General features: G+C 48.6%; 1 protein-coding gene across 1 annotated transcript; it reads left to right on the top strand.

Moving 5' to 3' along the window:
• Positions 1-390: 390 nt before the first annotated feature.
• On the top strand, positions 391-15,461 carry Eci1 (enoyl-CoA delta isomerase 1). Its single transcript, XM_041676352.1, has 7 exons — positions 391-461; positions 574-660; positions 7,471-7,598; positions 12,140-12,286; positions 13,160-13,281; positions 13,396-13,574; positions 15,210-15,461. The coding sequence occupies exons 1-7, from the start codon at positions 422-424 to the stop codon at positions 15,374-15,376; spliced, it is 870 nt and encodes a 289-aa protein (XP_041532286.1). The 5' UTR covers positions 391-421; the 3' UTR covers positions 15,377-15,461.
• The last annotated feature ends 846 nt before the right edge of the window (positions 15,462-16,307 follow it).

Below are 16,307 nucleotides of genomic sequence, written 5' to 3'. Positions count from 1 at the left end.
TAAACCCATGGTGACAGCCCTCCGTGTTAGCGAGGCAAATCTGTTCACTGCCCTGCAACCATTCTGCCAGCCTTAGCTTATGTTCCTAATCCCAGCTCCTCTGATAGGCGTTCATGTATTGCCTGGGTGAGATCTGGCAGCTGGCAGGAACCTTTGGTAAATGCTCCCGAATCTCCGGACACCTCCCTCCCCGTGCCCGACCCTTGACAGGAGCTCATTCATTACCTGGTGCTGCCAGCTGTTCTGGGCTCACCCAGAACAAGTTACTGACTCCGGAGACTGGCCGCGCCCAGTCCTCAGGAGGCTGCGGAGTGCCCGGCTGCCCCTGACCTTGTGGGAGGGAGGAGGAGGGCCGGTCCGAGAGGAGGAGTCTGCAGCGCCTGGCTGCTGGCTTTGCGCTTGAACCCTGCCGACAGCCAAGATGGCGCTGGCTGCTGCGAGTCGCGTTCTGCTGCACGCCGGTGCGTGGTCAGGGAGGGGGAGCCGGTGCACGGCTCCGGAGTGGGCTGGGTTCGTGGGCGGCCGTGGCGAGAGTCTGGCGAGCTTGCTAACGGTGCCCCGGGCTGTCCGCAGGATCCCGCCTCGGGCGCAGGGAGGCCTTGGACGGCGCGCGGCGCTTCGCTAACAAGCGGGTGCTGGTGGAGACGGAGGACAAGGCAGGTGAGTGACAGGGGTGGGGACTGCGCGTCCTCCCGCTCCGAGGCCCCAAGGCTACACTTCTGAGTGAAGTCAGATGTTGAGCACTTTGAATTTCCAAAAGCAGTGAGAAAAAAAACTCATGTAAACTCATTTTCTGTTTAAAACTTAATGTCACACGGGGTGGTTTGAATGACAAAACGTGTAAACTTTTTTAAAGTTTTGGTTTTATTTTGAGACAGGATTTCTCTGTAGCTTTGGAGCCTGTCCTGGAACTAGCTCTTTTAGACTAGACTGGCCTCGAACTCACTGAGATCTGCCTGCCTCTGCCTCCCGAGTGCTGGGATTAAAGGCGTGCGCCATCACTGCACAACTGTTGTTTTGTTTTTTAAGACAGGATTGCTCTGTGCAGCCCTGGTTGTCCAAGATCTCATTTTGTAGAACAGGTTGGCCTTAAATTCAGATATCTGCCTGCCTCTGCCTCCTGAGTGCTGGGATTAAAGGCGTGTGCCACCACTGCCCGGTTTAGCTTTTAAAGTTCAAAAGTTTTTAAAGTTATGGTCTATTACCTAAACTATTAGTTAAAAACAGTTGTATGGGGCTGGAGAAATGGCTCAGCATTTAAGAGCACTGGCTACTCTTCCAGAGGACCTGGGTTCAATTCCCAACACACACATGGCAGCTCACAACTGTCTGAAAGTCCAGTTCCTTGGGATCTGACACCTTCACACCAAATGCACATAAAATAAAATTAATTATTTAAAAACAAACATTAAAAAAAAAACGTTTGGGGGGGCTGGAGAGGTGGCTCAGTGGTTAAGAGCATTGCCTGCTCTTCCAAAGGTCCTGAGTTCAATTCCCGGCAACAACATGGTGGCTCACAACCATCTGTAATGAGGTCTGGTGCCCTCTTCTGGCCTGCAGACATACACACAGACAGAATATTGTATACATAATAAATAAATATTTAAAAAAAAAAACGTTTATAGCCTGCTTTGTGGCTCATGCTTGTAAATCCAGCTGCAGCTAAGTGTCTCAAAAATCCTACATGGGGCCTGGAGAGATAATGGCTCAGCAGTTAAGAGATCCCGGGTTCAATTCCCAGCACCCACAGAGCAGCTCACAACTGTCTGACTGTTACTTTAGTTCTAGGGGATTTGTTAGCTTCCCACCAATGCACATAAAGTGAAATAAATTATAAAGAAGAAGAGGAAAAATAGCCGGGCGGTGGTGGCGCACGCCTTTAATCCCAGCACTCGGGAGGCAGAGGCAGGCGGATCTCTGTGAGTTCGAGACCAGCCTGGTCTACAAGAGCTAGTGCCAGGACAGGCTCCAAAGCTACAGAGAAACCCTGTCTCGAAAAACTAAAAAAAAAAAAAAAAAAAAAAGAAGAAGAGGAAAAGAAAGAAATGTACCAATGTGCCTCCACTCCTGGCTTTCTTTAAAAAAAAAAAAAAAAAAAACATGAAAATGACCGGAATATTTTCCAAACACTGGCTCGTGGCACAGACCCCAGCAACTATTTTCCTAATTAAAGTTAGAAGCTGCAAGTAGGGTCACTCCCGCCCCCCCCACACCGTCAGAGCACCTGGGAAGCCCTTCAGAAGGCTGAAGCAGGAGGATGGTGAAGTTGAGGTCAGCCTGGGCTACATGTAGGGCTTGTTTGCCTGTGGTTTGTTTTGTTTTTTAGAGTGAGGGTGTGAAGCACAATTAATAGAAACCAGAAACATTGGGGTTCAGCCTGAAGACCAGAAACATTGGGGTTCAGCCTGAAGACCAGAAACATTAGGGTTCAGCCTGAAGACCAGAAACATTGGGGTTCAACCTGAAGACCAGAAACATTGGGGTTCAGCCTGAAGACCAGAAACATTGGGGTTCAGCCTGAAGACCAGAAACATTGGGGTTCAACCTGAAGACCAGAAAAGCAAAGCAGCCAAGCCACCGGCTCTTGCCTCGACCTCAGTCTGAAAATGGTGATCCTGCATTCAGGAGACCTCAGAATGAGACTGAGAGCTGTCTCTTCCCCTCTTATAATCCTCTCAAGGGCTGGGATTAAGGGCATGCACCACTACCACCCGGTTTTTAGGGCAAGCTAAGTGTGGCTCCGGGGATTAAAGGTGTATGTCATTGCTGCCTGGTCTAAGGCTGACCAGTGTGGCTGTTTTACTTTTCTGATCCTTAGGCACGCTTTATTTATTAAAATACAAATGAAATGCCACTCTAAGGATGCAGGGAGAAAAAGGTGGGATTCTTCCGGGACGGGTAGCTAATGAGCTTCTGGAAGAAAAGCTTAGGAGACTGAACCCAGCTGGGCACAGAGCTTAGGCTCCCGTGCTAACCCTGACCCTGGCCTCTCAACACTAAGTGTTGGCACCTGTAGAGGAAGGACGAGTCCTCGGAGACTCTGAGGCCAAGGTCTGGGTTCCTGTGTGACAGTGCTGCTGGCATGGACTGAGGAGGGGCTTGGGCTCGACCTGAGGAGTCCAGCAGCAGTAGGTGCAGACCAGATTTACATCTCTCAGGTACCACAGAAACACACATTTTAAAATATGAGAGGGCTGGAGGTGCCTTGATGGTAGAACATTTCCCTAGCATTTGCCAGGCCTTGGGTGTAATAGCAGTACCACAAAAATAAATAAATAGATAAATAAATGAATAAAACTATCAGAATGGGTAGAGTAACAACTCTATACCATGCTAAAGCCACTGGATTATACACTTAAAGGTGACTAGACAGTTGGGCTTAGTAACGTGTTTTATCACAGTTTTAGCATATGTGAGTAGCATATGTGTGTGTGCATATATGTGTGTGTGTTTGTATATATCTCTTGTAGAAAAGGTAAAATAGCAACTGGTTTTATTTTATTTATTTTGGTTTTAAAAATAGAGTGTTACCTCCAGTTCAAAGGCAAAATAGAAAAGCCCATATGTCCCTTTAGTTTATGGGGTTTTTGTTTCTTGTTTGAGACAGATTTCATTTATTCCACCCTGGCCTGGAACTCATTGTGTAACTGTGTCACTGTGACTGACCTTGAACCTAACCCATCTGCCTCTGCCTCCCAAGTTCTGGGATCGCAAATGTTTGCACATATTTTTTAACAATTTATTTTATGTATATAGGCTTCTTTTCTTTCTTTCCTTCCTTCTTTCTTTCTTTCTTTCTTTCTGTCTTTCTTTTTTACCTGCATGTAGTTTGCACAGTACTGTGGAAACCAAAAAGGCTGTTAAATCCCCTGGAACTGAAAGTTAGAGGCAGTTGTGAGCTGCCAGGTGGCTGCTGGGAATCAAACCCAGGTCCTCTAGAAAAGCAGCCAATATTATTTTATTTTCGGGGTGGGGGGTGTTGTAAGAAAAAGTCTCTCTGTAGGATTTCTTTTTTTTAATATTTGTTTATTTATTTATTATGTATACAATATTCTGTCTGTGTGTATGTCTGCAGGCCAGAAGAGGGCACCAGACCCCATTACAGATGGTTGTGAACTACCATGTGGTTGCTGGGAATTGAACTCAGGACCTTTGGAAGAGCAGACAATGCTCTTAACCACTGAGCCATCTCTCTAGCCCTCTGTAGGATTTCTTTGTGTAACTCTGGCTGTCCTGGAACTTGCTCTGCAGACCAGGCTGGCCTCAAGCTCACAGAGATCCACCAGCCCCTGCCTTCCTAGTGCTGGGGTTAAATGCCCTGACTAACCACTGAGCCATCCATCTAGCCCCTCTCGTTACACTTGTAAGCCGCCAGTACAGAAGCACACTAGGTGTGAACTCGGCTGGCAAAGAAAGCAGTTCCTTCCAGAGTTGATGCAGGGTCTGTCTGCTTGGCAAAGGTTGGCTCGGGTGAAGATGGACTCTGATTGGTTTCAAGTTTCTCCCCCAGCAGGCACTTCCGATTAGCATGCTTCTCAAATCAATTGTGCCAAAAACCAGGGGCAATTATGTTTCATTGTAGAGTCTGCTGAACTCATCATTCACGAAGATTGTATCTAATACTCACCCTGCTCCAGGAATTTGGTGACTACGTTCATCTAAATTCTCTCCATAGCTGTCTTCACCTTTTGCCTTGTTACCTTTCCCCTAGTGCCCACTGCCATACCAGGCTGTTCAGATATGTTCCTCCCAACTAAGTCTGAGGTGCTTGTTTTATATAGGCCTGTAACTGGGTCACAGTTACTTCTTCCACTTAAGTCAAAGGTCTTAAAAGAAGACCTTTGTCCTCATTCTCAGAGAAGGGTCTTTCATTAACACCTGGACACTCAGGTCCTCAGCTGGAAATACCTCTTGATTATTTTGCAAATTCTGTAGGCAAGTAGTTAGTGGCTGCAATGCCCCTGGAGATAGGACCGTATTTTTCTTTCATGCTGCAAACAGAACACACCAGAAACCGAGGATAGCGGAGGGCACTGCAGGTAGCATTCGCCGAAACCGCTACAGAAGTGTGAGCTGAGCGCCTGGTTCTGAGACGTTCCCTCTTCCTCTGAAGACTTGGCTTGCAGAAGAACAAGAGGAATCGCACAGAGTGATAAATTCAAATCAGAGAAAATGGAAGGACAGTCAGTAGAACTCTGCCCACGTCCTCTTTCAGGACGTCAAAGTCGTGGCACAGATCCAGCTCCGCTGTCAACTCCTTGGTGTCCTTGAGACTGGAAGCCCAGGGCAGTCAGCTCAGAGTGCAGCTGAGGAGCAGCTGGTGTCCTCAGGTTTTGGCGTAAGGGAACCCTTTCTACCTAAAGTAGGTTTCTTGCCAGAAGGGCATCCACCTCCAGCCTTCAAAATCAGATAGCCATCTGGTGCGGATATTGGAAAGACGGGGACATTCAGGGCCCCAGGGCAGGACTGCTTGGCTTCTGTCTGAAAGTGCAGGTTTCTGATAATGGCAGTCCGGGTGGACACAGACAGAATACGGCACACTGAGCTGATGGGATAGATGACTGCCACGTTTCTGAAGAGCAGAAGTCCAAAGCCAGGGGCGGGAAGGACTGTGGTCCTCTGAAGCTCCGGCAGGAGTCTCCCCTGCGTCTTCTGGCTTTGGTTCTACCTCACCCTCTGGTGTCCTCTGGCTTGTGGGCAACTCCTTTTATTCCGTTTCTTTTACATATGTGTATGGTGTGTGAATGAGGCGCACATGTATGATGGGAGTGCACCACCACTACCCGGCCACATGGCTATGTTTTTTATATTTTGTTTGTTTTTCTGTTTTCTGTATAGAAAATGAAAGCAGATCCCCTATTTTGGGGTTTGTTTGGGGGGCTTTGTTGTTTTGTTTTTGGGGCAGGTCCTCACTATATAGCCCTGACTGAGGTAAAACTGATCTCTGTCTGCCTGCCTCTTTTAAAAGTTAAAATTTCAGACCAGCCGGGCGGTGGTGGCGCACGCCTTTAATCCCAGCACTCGGGAGGCAGAGGCAAGCGGATCTCTGTGAGTTCGAGACCAGCCTGGTCTACAAGAGCTAGTTCCAGGTCAGGCTCCAAAACCACAGAGAAACCCTGTCTCGAAAAACCAAAAAAAAAAAAAAATTTCAGAGCAGGCAGTGGTGGTACACAACTTTAATCCCAGTACTTGGGAGGCAGAGGCAGGTGAATCAATCTTTCTTTCTGTCTTTCTTTGGTTTTTTTTTTCTTTCTTTCTTTCTTTTTTAAAGACGGGGTTTTTTTGTAGCTTTGGGGACTATCCTGGAACTAGCTCTTGTAGACAAGGCTGGCCTCAAACTCACAGAGATCTGCCTGCCTCTGCCTCCTGAGTGCTGGGATTAAAGGCGTGTGCGGATCTCTATGAGTTGGAGGCCAGCCTGGTATATATAACGAGTTCCAGGCTAGCCAAGACTATATAATGAGACCCTATCTTAAAATTAAAAAAAAGTTAAGATTGTGTGGAGAATGTTGGTCCAATCAAAACTGGCTCATTATTGTCAAACCAGTACAGCAGATGGGACTACTAGCTACTACTTTCTGGTGCCTGTCCTGTGGACTAGTCCATCTGCCTGGGCCCCACAGTTTGTGCTCAGGTGAGTCTCAGTGATTCCTCTCCTGAAGCTCTTACCTAGGGAGGCCTGAAGTGCCACAGAACTTGTCTCCTGCCTCTGGTCTGGATGAATTTGAAAGAAGGGATCTGAGCTGTTCAGTGGCAGCACACGCCTTTAATCCCAACACTCACTCAGGAAGCCGAGGCAGGTGGATCTTTGTGAGTTCAAGGCCAGCCTGCTCTACAGACCAAGTTCCAGGAAAGCCAGGATTGTTACACAGAGAAACCCTGTCTCGAAAACAAAACAAAAAAAGGACCTTAAAGGTACACTGAGGCAGAATGAGGCAGAAATGGGGCATCCAGAATGTCCCGCCCAGCGTCTGGCTGTGCACTTCTTTTGAGGTTTGGAACTTTATCGAGCCTGTATTTAAGATAGTTTTCAAGAGTGTCCACCGTGTAGTCTATGGGCTGCAGTAGCCAAGGACAACTTAACACAAAATTGTAATCTTAAAATATGACTTGGTTTTAGGTTTTTAGTGGGGGGAGTTGATTTTTTTTCCGGTAACTAGGTTGTACAGTTCTTTGTTTTATTTATTCATTCACTTGTTTTTGGTTTGTTTGAGACAGGGTTTCTCTGTGTAGCCCTGTCTCTTCTGGAACTCACTCTGTAAACCAGGCTGATCTCTAACTCACAGAGATCCACCTGTCTGCCTCTGCCTCCCGGGTGCTGGGATTAAAAGCATGCACCGCCACCACCCAGTCTGCCTGAACTTTTGAAACCCCAAATTCTGCAACTCCCATAGACGGACTGAGGGCTAGGGATGGCCAGGGGTGGCCTGGACTGAGCAGTTTTCGAGGATTCCCTCTTTTTTGAACTAGGAGTTGCGGTGATGAAGTTCAAGAACCCCCCAGTGAACTCCCTGAGCTTGGAATTTCTGACAGAGTTTGTCATCAGCCTGGAGAAACTAGAGAATGACAAGACGTTCCGTGGTGTCATCCTCACTTCGGTAGGTGCCTGTTTGAGCCACACACACACACACCCCAGCCCTGACTGTGGGCAGAGAGCAATCCATTACAGGGCCTGGAGCCCCCAACACCCCTGATCACCATTACGGGCTTCTAGGACACGGTGTCCTGAGGAGCAGGCTCTCAGTGGATGGCATGGATGGGGTGTGTACCAGGCCTGGGCTGTCCCTGTGAACCTGCCCAGCAGTCTCTGTGGGAACTTTGTCTTCCCTGGAGCTACCTAAGGTCATCTAGTCACTAGCAAATGTAGCTAGGGGCTCCCAGGGCACCACCCCTCAGGAGCTGCTGGTACCTGAGCTACTCCCAGCAGAATACGAGCCTTGAGAGTGTGTGCTCGCCTTTGGGCCATCTTAGGTCAGGTATGGGGGGGAGGGGCAAATTCTTCCGCCATCTGTATTCTGGAGGGGACCCTGGGCGTTGCCTGCAAGCGCTGGCACAGGCCGGGAACAGCATTGGTGAGAGCAGTGCCACTGAAGTCAGGAGGAAGTCCGAGCTTCGGTCCCCTGCCCTCCTCAGTGCCAGGACACAGTCAGATGTGGAGCCGGGTCATTTCAGCCCCTTTGTTCCCGTTGTTTGGTTAGGGTACTGTACTCCAGGCTAGCCTCCAGCTTGTTCTGCAGTCAAGGCCAGAGTGCCACTGCGCCAGCCTGTGAGGGGCGAGAACCAAACCCAGGCCTTGGCGGACGCTCGGTGAGTCCTCCACCATCAGCTCCCAGTAAAGAATGGTTTGGGGTTTTTTTTGGTTTTTTTGGTTTTTTGTTTGGTGGGGGGGGTGATGCTGGAGATTGAACCCAGGGTCATCTGAATATTGGGCAAGTGTCCCGTCGTTGTACTTCCTCAGCCCCCTTTTAAGGTGGAAGGACAGCACCACTACCTTTCAAAGTAGGCGTAAAGTCTAGGCGTCTCCCTAATCTATGCCACAGTGACACAGAGACCAGCAGGGACCACTGGCCAGTAGCGTGTCTTAGCAACGTGGTCAGTAAAGGTGCGGGAAGCTAAAAGTCATCAAGCCCCAAAGGGTCAGGCTGACCAGCAGGGAAGCGGTCATTTCCCTGGACAAAGGCCGCCAGACTCCTGTCTCATTGATTCCTGTGCTTATTATCATTGCGACTGTTAGTTTATTTATTCAGCCCATAGCCTTAGCAGTTTGTCTCCCAGCTGATGTCACTGCAGGCTGCCTTTACCACATCTAATTGGTGCTCCATTAGCGTTGATAAGCACTAGCCCACCAATGCCACAATTACGTTGATTATTCTCATCCTATTAACGGCCCACCCGAGAATTCACAGTAGCCCTTTTTAAGTCCGTGTTTTTATCCTGGTTAGCCTTTTTTATGCGGTAACTCATAATGGCCCACCAAACACATGTACCACAGTTCACCCAAGCCCAGTACCACTAACTGGAACACTCTCTACCCTTTATCTGATCTCTGACCTAGTAATGTGACCCCATTTCAACTCTTTTATCTGACTGTCCTTAGGCCTTAGCAAACACTCTCACCATGTATCAATGATGGCGTGAAATACCAAGACAATTGCACCCTGTTGTATAGAAAGGCCTTCATTACAGAATCATTTATTGTAACTGAAGTCTCCCGCCCCAGGCTTTCTGGCCTTGTGCCTGCACGTGACCTAGGTGGATGCTGACCGCGTACAGGAACTGTTCCAGTTAACTTACTTGAAGTCCCCCTACTCAGTACATCAGTCCTCCCAGCCTCAGGGGTGTCACACGAGCCCACCATGGCGTCATAGAAGGAAGTAAAGTCACAGGAACCAAGCCTTGCATATTCCAGTCATGTCAGGACTCCGCCCTTCTCCAAGCCTCAGAATGCTTCTGGACGTCATTTTTTGTTGTCACCGCCCACACATTTGTCATCATTTGCTTTATGGTAAAACCAGGTCATTGGAGGCTTTGGAAACCGGTTAGGCCCCTTGGTAACTGGGGCACTGACATGGCATTCCCCTGGAATGTCAGTGACTGTTCCACTGGGAGAATCGCTTGTTGGGAGGCAAAGGCTTCCCAGATTATAAAGATTATAATAAAAGCCATCTGTGAATGGATGACCCTGTGGAGGACACAGCATTTCATATGGTGCAAATGTCTGGACGGTCAGCAGTGTCTCGGTATTCCTAAGAGCCCTAGAAAATGGTGAGGAAAAATGTCATGTTTACTACTACAGATGTGATGAGAAATGAGCTCTTGCTATACCCTGAAAAACGTGGAAATCCTTGGACAAAACCAGCCATAATAGAGAAGACAATGACAGTGGAAGTGAGCGTAATATCGAGTGAAGAGCTGCATAGGACAGTTCCAGTGAGGCCCCTGTTGTAGGCTTTCTATTGCTGTGAAGAGATACACAGCCACGGAAACGCTTATAAGGAAAACCATCTAATTGAGTATCTTACATTTTCAGAGGTTTAGTCCATTACCATCATGCTGTGACATGGTGGCGTGGAGGAAGTCATGGTGCTGGAAGAAGGAGCTGAGAGTCCTGCATCTTGACTTGCAGGCAACAGGAAGTAGTCTGAGGCACTAAGTGTGGCTTGAGCATAGGAGACTTTAAAGCCTGCCTCCACAGTGATGCACTTCCTCCAACAAGGCCATGCCTACTGCAACAAAGCCACACCTCCTAATTGTGCCACTTCCTATGAGATTATAGGAACCAGTTACCTTCAAATTACCACAGGAAATGGGAATAGGAAAACAAAACCTAGGGCTCTTGGTGTAGCAGTAATGTTTCCTCAGTGAAGTGTAGCAAGTCAGCAGAAGCTCTAGCTGGGGTAGCAATAAGTGTGGCGAGTGTCTGTGACAAGGCCTACTGGGAATACATGATGAGCTCATAAGATAAATAATAAAAAATCAATAGATATCATAGCTCAAAGTGTTGCTATATATCCAAATGTTTCTTTTATGCCTGAATAATAATAAGTAATGATATGGGAAATAATTCTGAAACCTGGAAGGATGAAAATGTAAACTTCTGATTGGCTGAAAATGAGAAAAGGTGTTGCTAGAAAATTGGATCTCTTCCTTCAGCAGGATCAAAGAAGGTTGTGTTTAAGTTTCTGGCAATTAAGAGTGCAGAAATTCCTGCAGCAAGGACCAGGAGGGAAGGGGGAAAGAGCTGCTGTAATTAGGACAGATCACATTAGTAAGGGGGGTTGATACTGTGTTATGGCTGGCGGTTTCATACCAATGGGGATAGTAATAAAGTTAGTTGTGCCCAGGATAAATGAAAGAGCAGCTAAATGAAAGGAGAAACTAGGTCTGTGTGGGCTGTGTCGGGGTCCGGTGCTAGCCCAGACCCTCAATTATTTCTCTCGACCAGACCCCAACATAAACTCTCTGGACCGGCATGGAAGCGTGGGAATAAAGACACAACTCACATGGCTTTATCAGGAGGGAGATTCTCAGTGGTCCCTCATGAAGTCCTGAGTTCACATCCTGAAGAATTTCTCTCATTTTTTCTCCAAACAATCTTTTTTTTTTTTTTTGGTTTTTTCGAGACAGGGTTTCTCTGTAGCTTTGGTGCCTGTCCTGGAACTAGCTCTTGTTAGACCAGGCTGGCCTCGAACTCAGAGATCCACCTGCCTCTGTGTCCTGAGTGCTGGGATTAAAGGCATGCGCCACCACCGCCCGGCCTGTCTTATTAATTTTAAAAGATTATGGGAGAGAGATACTTTTGGGCTCTGTGTTGGAGCCATACTCCCTTGTCAGGATAAATTATAATGCTTTATAAATAATCACGCTCCCAAAGGCTACAGTCTCCTGTTTAAAGAGAAGGGAATGACCTGGGTTGAGAATGCTTTTTCACCTGGTTTCCAGCACCTCTTAAATTTTTTACAACAGGGGTGCTGTTGGTGTCTGTCTGTCCTCTCAGGTCCTGACAGGGGTGCTGTTGGTGTCTGTCTGTGTCCTCTCAGGTCCTGACAGGGGTACTGTTGGTGTCTGTCTGTGTCCTCTCAGGTCCTGACAGGGGTGCTGTTGGTCTTCCTGGAGCAGGTGTTGCCCTGCACCAGCCCTGGCTACGAACCCATGCACAGGGGAAATCCTCACGTGCATTTCTTCTTCTGGTAGCTTCTGAGCTATTTCCCAGGATTTGGTGCTGACCCTGACACAAGGCTCTGTCCCTAATGCTCTCCTGTACCCCACTGGCTCCTCCTCCTCCTGTGTTCTCCTCAGGCCTGCTCTGGTGGCTACGTCAGACCTGAGACATCAAACTGAGGACCCACATGAGTGGCTGTGCAGTTCTTCAGATCCTTCTGCCCCAGCACTGCCCTTGCCTGGCTTTGGGAGGTAGAGGGGAACACGTGGCTGAATGACGGAACTCGGCCAGCCTGTGTGTCTCTGAGCAATACCCCCCTTAACCTGTTCTGTCCTTTCCAGTTTGAAGCTTCCAGAAAGTAGAGTCAGTCCAGGGGAGGGTCCAGGCCATGTCCTTGACACTCTCAGTTCTGATTCCTTGTAAGTGGCTTCTTACTAGTCGAACATGATCCTGGCTTCTCCTGGCTTTTCCTGGCAGGACTGCCCGGGTGTTTTCTCAGCTGGCCTAGACTTGATGGAGATGTATGGCCGGAACCCAGCCCACTACGCTGAGTACTGGAAGGCTGTGCAGGAGCTGTGGCTGAGGCTCTACTTGTCCAAGCTGATCATAATGTCCGCCATCAATGTGAGTGCCCCCACCCTCCCCCTGGGGACACTCAGGCGCTGACCTTCCTGGGCCAGACAGACCTAGCAGAAAAAAAGCCACTTGGGTGGGAGCAGGGCCTGGTGGGCTGGAATGAGCCCTGAACAGACCAACACTTGGGAGGTGATATTCTGACCTGACCTTGGAAAGATGGAGCAGTAGAGAAAGGATTGGGGTTCGACTTAATAAAAGCAGGGTTCTTGTGGGGTGGTGGTGCACACCTTTAATCCCAGCACAGAGGCCGAGTGAGTTCCAGGACTACACAGGAAACCCTGTCTTGGGAGGGGGAAAATAACACAAAAAGAAATGGGAAAAAAAAAGGGTCAGGGTTCTCTGAGGGGATAGCTCTAAGGATCAGAGCTACAGGAATGAAAAGGGAGGACTGAAGAGAAGGTTAGTTTAGAGATACACAAGCCTGGGGAAGAGGCCTGTCCCAGCGTGGGGGCACACATTGCAGACACTGCCATTTGGGGTTCCCAGGCATCCTGGTAGGAATGACCACCAGGAACAACTTCGTGGCCTGACAGCTCTGTCTAAATACTCGTCTTGAACATTAGCATCAGATAAAAGCTAGAAAAGGGAGAGGCAACTTGCTGACCTAAGGGTCATTTTTTGGCCCCCTAAAAGCTAAAGAGCCACATGTGAAGGCCTTTGAGCCCATGGGTAAAACTTAGGCCTCTTAAGATCTCCGCTGCTGGTCCCTGGTTGGCCAGTCTCAGTTTACATACCTATCGGGCAGACTTGGCCCAGATCAGCGCAGTGCCAAGAGCTCATGCCCACCCTCAGCCCTGTTTAGGGAATATTACTAGGAACCGGTGGAACACCTACAGACCAAGGCTCTGCTTCTCTGTACAGGGTGCTTCTCCAGCTGGAGGCTGCCTCATAGCTCTTACCTGTGACTACAGGATTATGGCTGACAACCCCAAGTACACCATAGGATTAAATGAGACCCTGCTGGGCATTGTTGCCCCCTTCTGGTAAGACGAGGGACTGCACTCATACTCTACTGGACAACACACACACACACACACACACACACACACATCCCACCACCGCCAGCAGCACTAAGGTGAAGGATGTCCTCATTCCAGGTTCAAAGACAACTTTGTGAACACCATTGGGCACCGAGCAGCAGAGCGTGCCCTTCAGCTGGGGATGCTCTTCCCACCAGCAGAGGCCCTCAAGGTGGGTGTGGTGGACGAGGTGGTGCCTGAGGACCAGGTATTCAGCAAGACTCGCTCAGTCATGGCCCAGTGGCTGGCCATTCCAGGTGAGAAGCAAGCAGCGGGCAGCTTTGGGGCAAGTGGTTAAAGGAAGATGGATCACATTCTGGTGACCCATCCTGATGAAACCAAAAGTTCTCCCAAGTCAGGTTCTGTGAATGTAGGCTGCGCTGTTTATCTGCTCCGTGCTGCTGTGGAGCAGGGCTCTTAGAGAGGGGGAAGCCATCAGGAACACACACAGGCTCTTAGAGAAGGGGGAAGCCGTCAGGAACACACACAGGCTCTTACAGAGGGGGAAGCCATCAGGAACACACACAGGCTCTTAGAGAAGGGGGAAGCCGTCAGGAACACACACAGGCTCTTACAGAAGGGGAAGCCATCAGGAACACACCCAGGCTCTTAGAGAAGGGGAAGCCATCAGGAACATACACAGGCTCTTAGAGAAAGGGGAAGCCATCAGGAACACACACAGGCTCTTACAGAGGGGGAAGCCATCAGGAACACACACAGGCTCTTATAGAGGGGGAAGCCATCAGGAACACACACAAGCTCTTACAGAAGGGGAAGCCATCAGGAACACACACAGGCTCTTACAGAGGGGGAAGCCATCAGGAACACACACAGGCTCTTAGAGAAGGGGAAGCCATCAGGAACACACACAGGCTCTTAGAGAAGGGGAAGCCATCAGGAACATAGCTGCACCCTGTGAAACTGCAGGGGCACCAAGACTTTGGTGTTTGACTCTTTTAAGACAGGGTCTCACTGTGTAGCTAAGATTTCCCTGAAGCAACCTACTTAACCCATGTCTTCAAATTTGGAATCCCCCTGCCTCCACTTCTCCATGTTGAGATACAGTAATGTACCACCAGTTAAGACACTAAAACTTTAATGTCATGTATGTCCCAAATGTTACAAAGTATTCTTTTGAATATCCCTGAAAAGAGCCTTCTGGATGGACCTCCTTGGAGTCAAGTAGCCAGTCTCTACATCCACAAGCAAGTATCTACTGATACAGAAATGTGGTCAATAATACAATTCAACGAAAATGGTGTGTTGGTTATTTGAGATGCTGGAGATGGAACTCAGGGCATTGTGCATGTTCTCTACGATTGACCTGTGTGCCCAGCCCTAAAAATGACAGTAAAAAAATTTTTGGACTGAGAGAGATGGCTCAGAGGTTAAGAGCACTGACTGCTCTTCCACAGGCCCTGAGTTCAATTCTCAGCAACCACATGGTGGCTCACAACCATCTATAATGAGATCTGGTGCCCTCTTCTGGCCTACAGGCATATGCACAAGCAGAGCACTGTATACATAATAAATAAACCTTTAAAAGGTCATACCTGTTTTTTTGTTTTTTTAAGGCAAGCAGGCATAGTGGCATGTGACTATAATCCTAGCACCCAGGGGACTGAAAAAGACCTACAAGTTAAAGACCACCCTGGAGCAGCAATAACAAACTCTTACAGTTCCCTCCTGTCTGCTTCTACGTTGTATTTTTGTTCGTTTTGACAAGGTGTTCATTTCAGGCTGACCTTGAACTCCCTATCCCGCCGTAGCTGACACCCAGCTCTGTGATTTTCTGAGAGCCTGTGTTTCAACACCTGCAGAAAATGTAGAACAGCAGGAACGGCCCCACATTCTCTGAAGGTGAATTTCACAAGTAGCCCCATTTTCTTTAGACCATTCTCGGCAGCTGACCAAGAGCATGACGCGAAAGGCCACGGCAGACAACCTGATCAAGCAGCGGGAGGCTGACATCCAGTATTTCGTCAGCTTCATCTCCCGAGACTCTATCCAGAAGTCCCTGCAAGTGTACTTGGAAAAGCTCAAGCAAAAGAGGGGCTAAAGCCCCACAGATGTTTGGTCACGCGTGCCTTCTGGGGTCTCCCTGGTCCCAAGGATTATAAACAAGGTATTTTTCAACTTAAAAATTCTTAGCTTTGTGTTCCTGACCTTAAAAATGTCCTGTTCAGGAAGGAGAGGTGGCTTGGTGGTTAAGAGCACTGACTGCTCTTGCACAGAACCCAGGTTCAATTCCCAGAACCCACGTGGTGGCTCATAACCCTCTGTAACTCCAGGAGCCAGTGCCCTCTCTGCTCCAAGGACACTGCATGCACATGGTACACATACACACATACAGACACACACAGAGACACACACACAGTTTTTTTTTAAGCAGTCCTGTTAGCAGGAGGGATGGGTCTGTCAATAAAGTGGTCACCATGCCATCGTGAGCTTGATAAGAAGCAAGTCATGGTGGGTGCACTGTAATCCAGTACTGGGTAGACAGGAACAGGCAGATCCCTAGGATCCTCTGGCCTAATTAGTGAGTGCCAGTGGGACACCTTGTCTCAAAACAAGGCAGATACCCCTTGACCTCTGGCTATCCATAGTCACACGCTCATCCAAAGAAGCTGTTCCTTGAAGCCTACCACCTTACAGCTCCAACCACAAGCACCCTTCTGCCTGGTGAACACAAAACGTCACACTGCTTGTCCATCTTAAAGCAGAATTGTGAACAATGTCTGTAGGTTGGCCTATCCTTGGCCTTTTACTGGCTGCCTTTTTGGAACCTTTAAGGCCAGACAGTCTCTGTCCCCAGTTATCTACTAAGATCGCCGGAGGAAATGTAAGGGCATGTACATTTTCATTTAGAAAGAACAGACAGCTATCAGAAGAACCTGAGGAACAGGAATGTGGAGGAGGACTAAAGGGTTGTTACCTTCCTGTGACCACGCCACTGTTCCTGCCCTAGATGAGGACTGCCTCTCCTCCCT

This window comes from Microtus oregoni, unplaced genomic scaffold, assembly GCF_018167655.1.
Source record: "Microtus oregoni isolate MIOR12 unplaced genomic scaffold, Mior012 000027F_ref0000203, whole genome shotgun sequence".
Taxonomy (NCBI): domain Eukaryota; kingdom Metazoa; phylum Chordata; class Mammalia; order Rodentia; family Cricetidae; genus Microtus; species Microtus oregoni.
The sequence above is the reverse complement of the archived record's forward strand: the minus strand, read 5'-3'. Positions and strand labels throughout refer to the sequence as shown.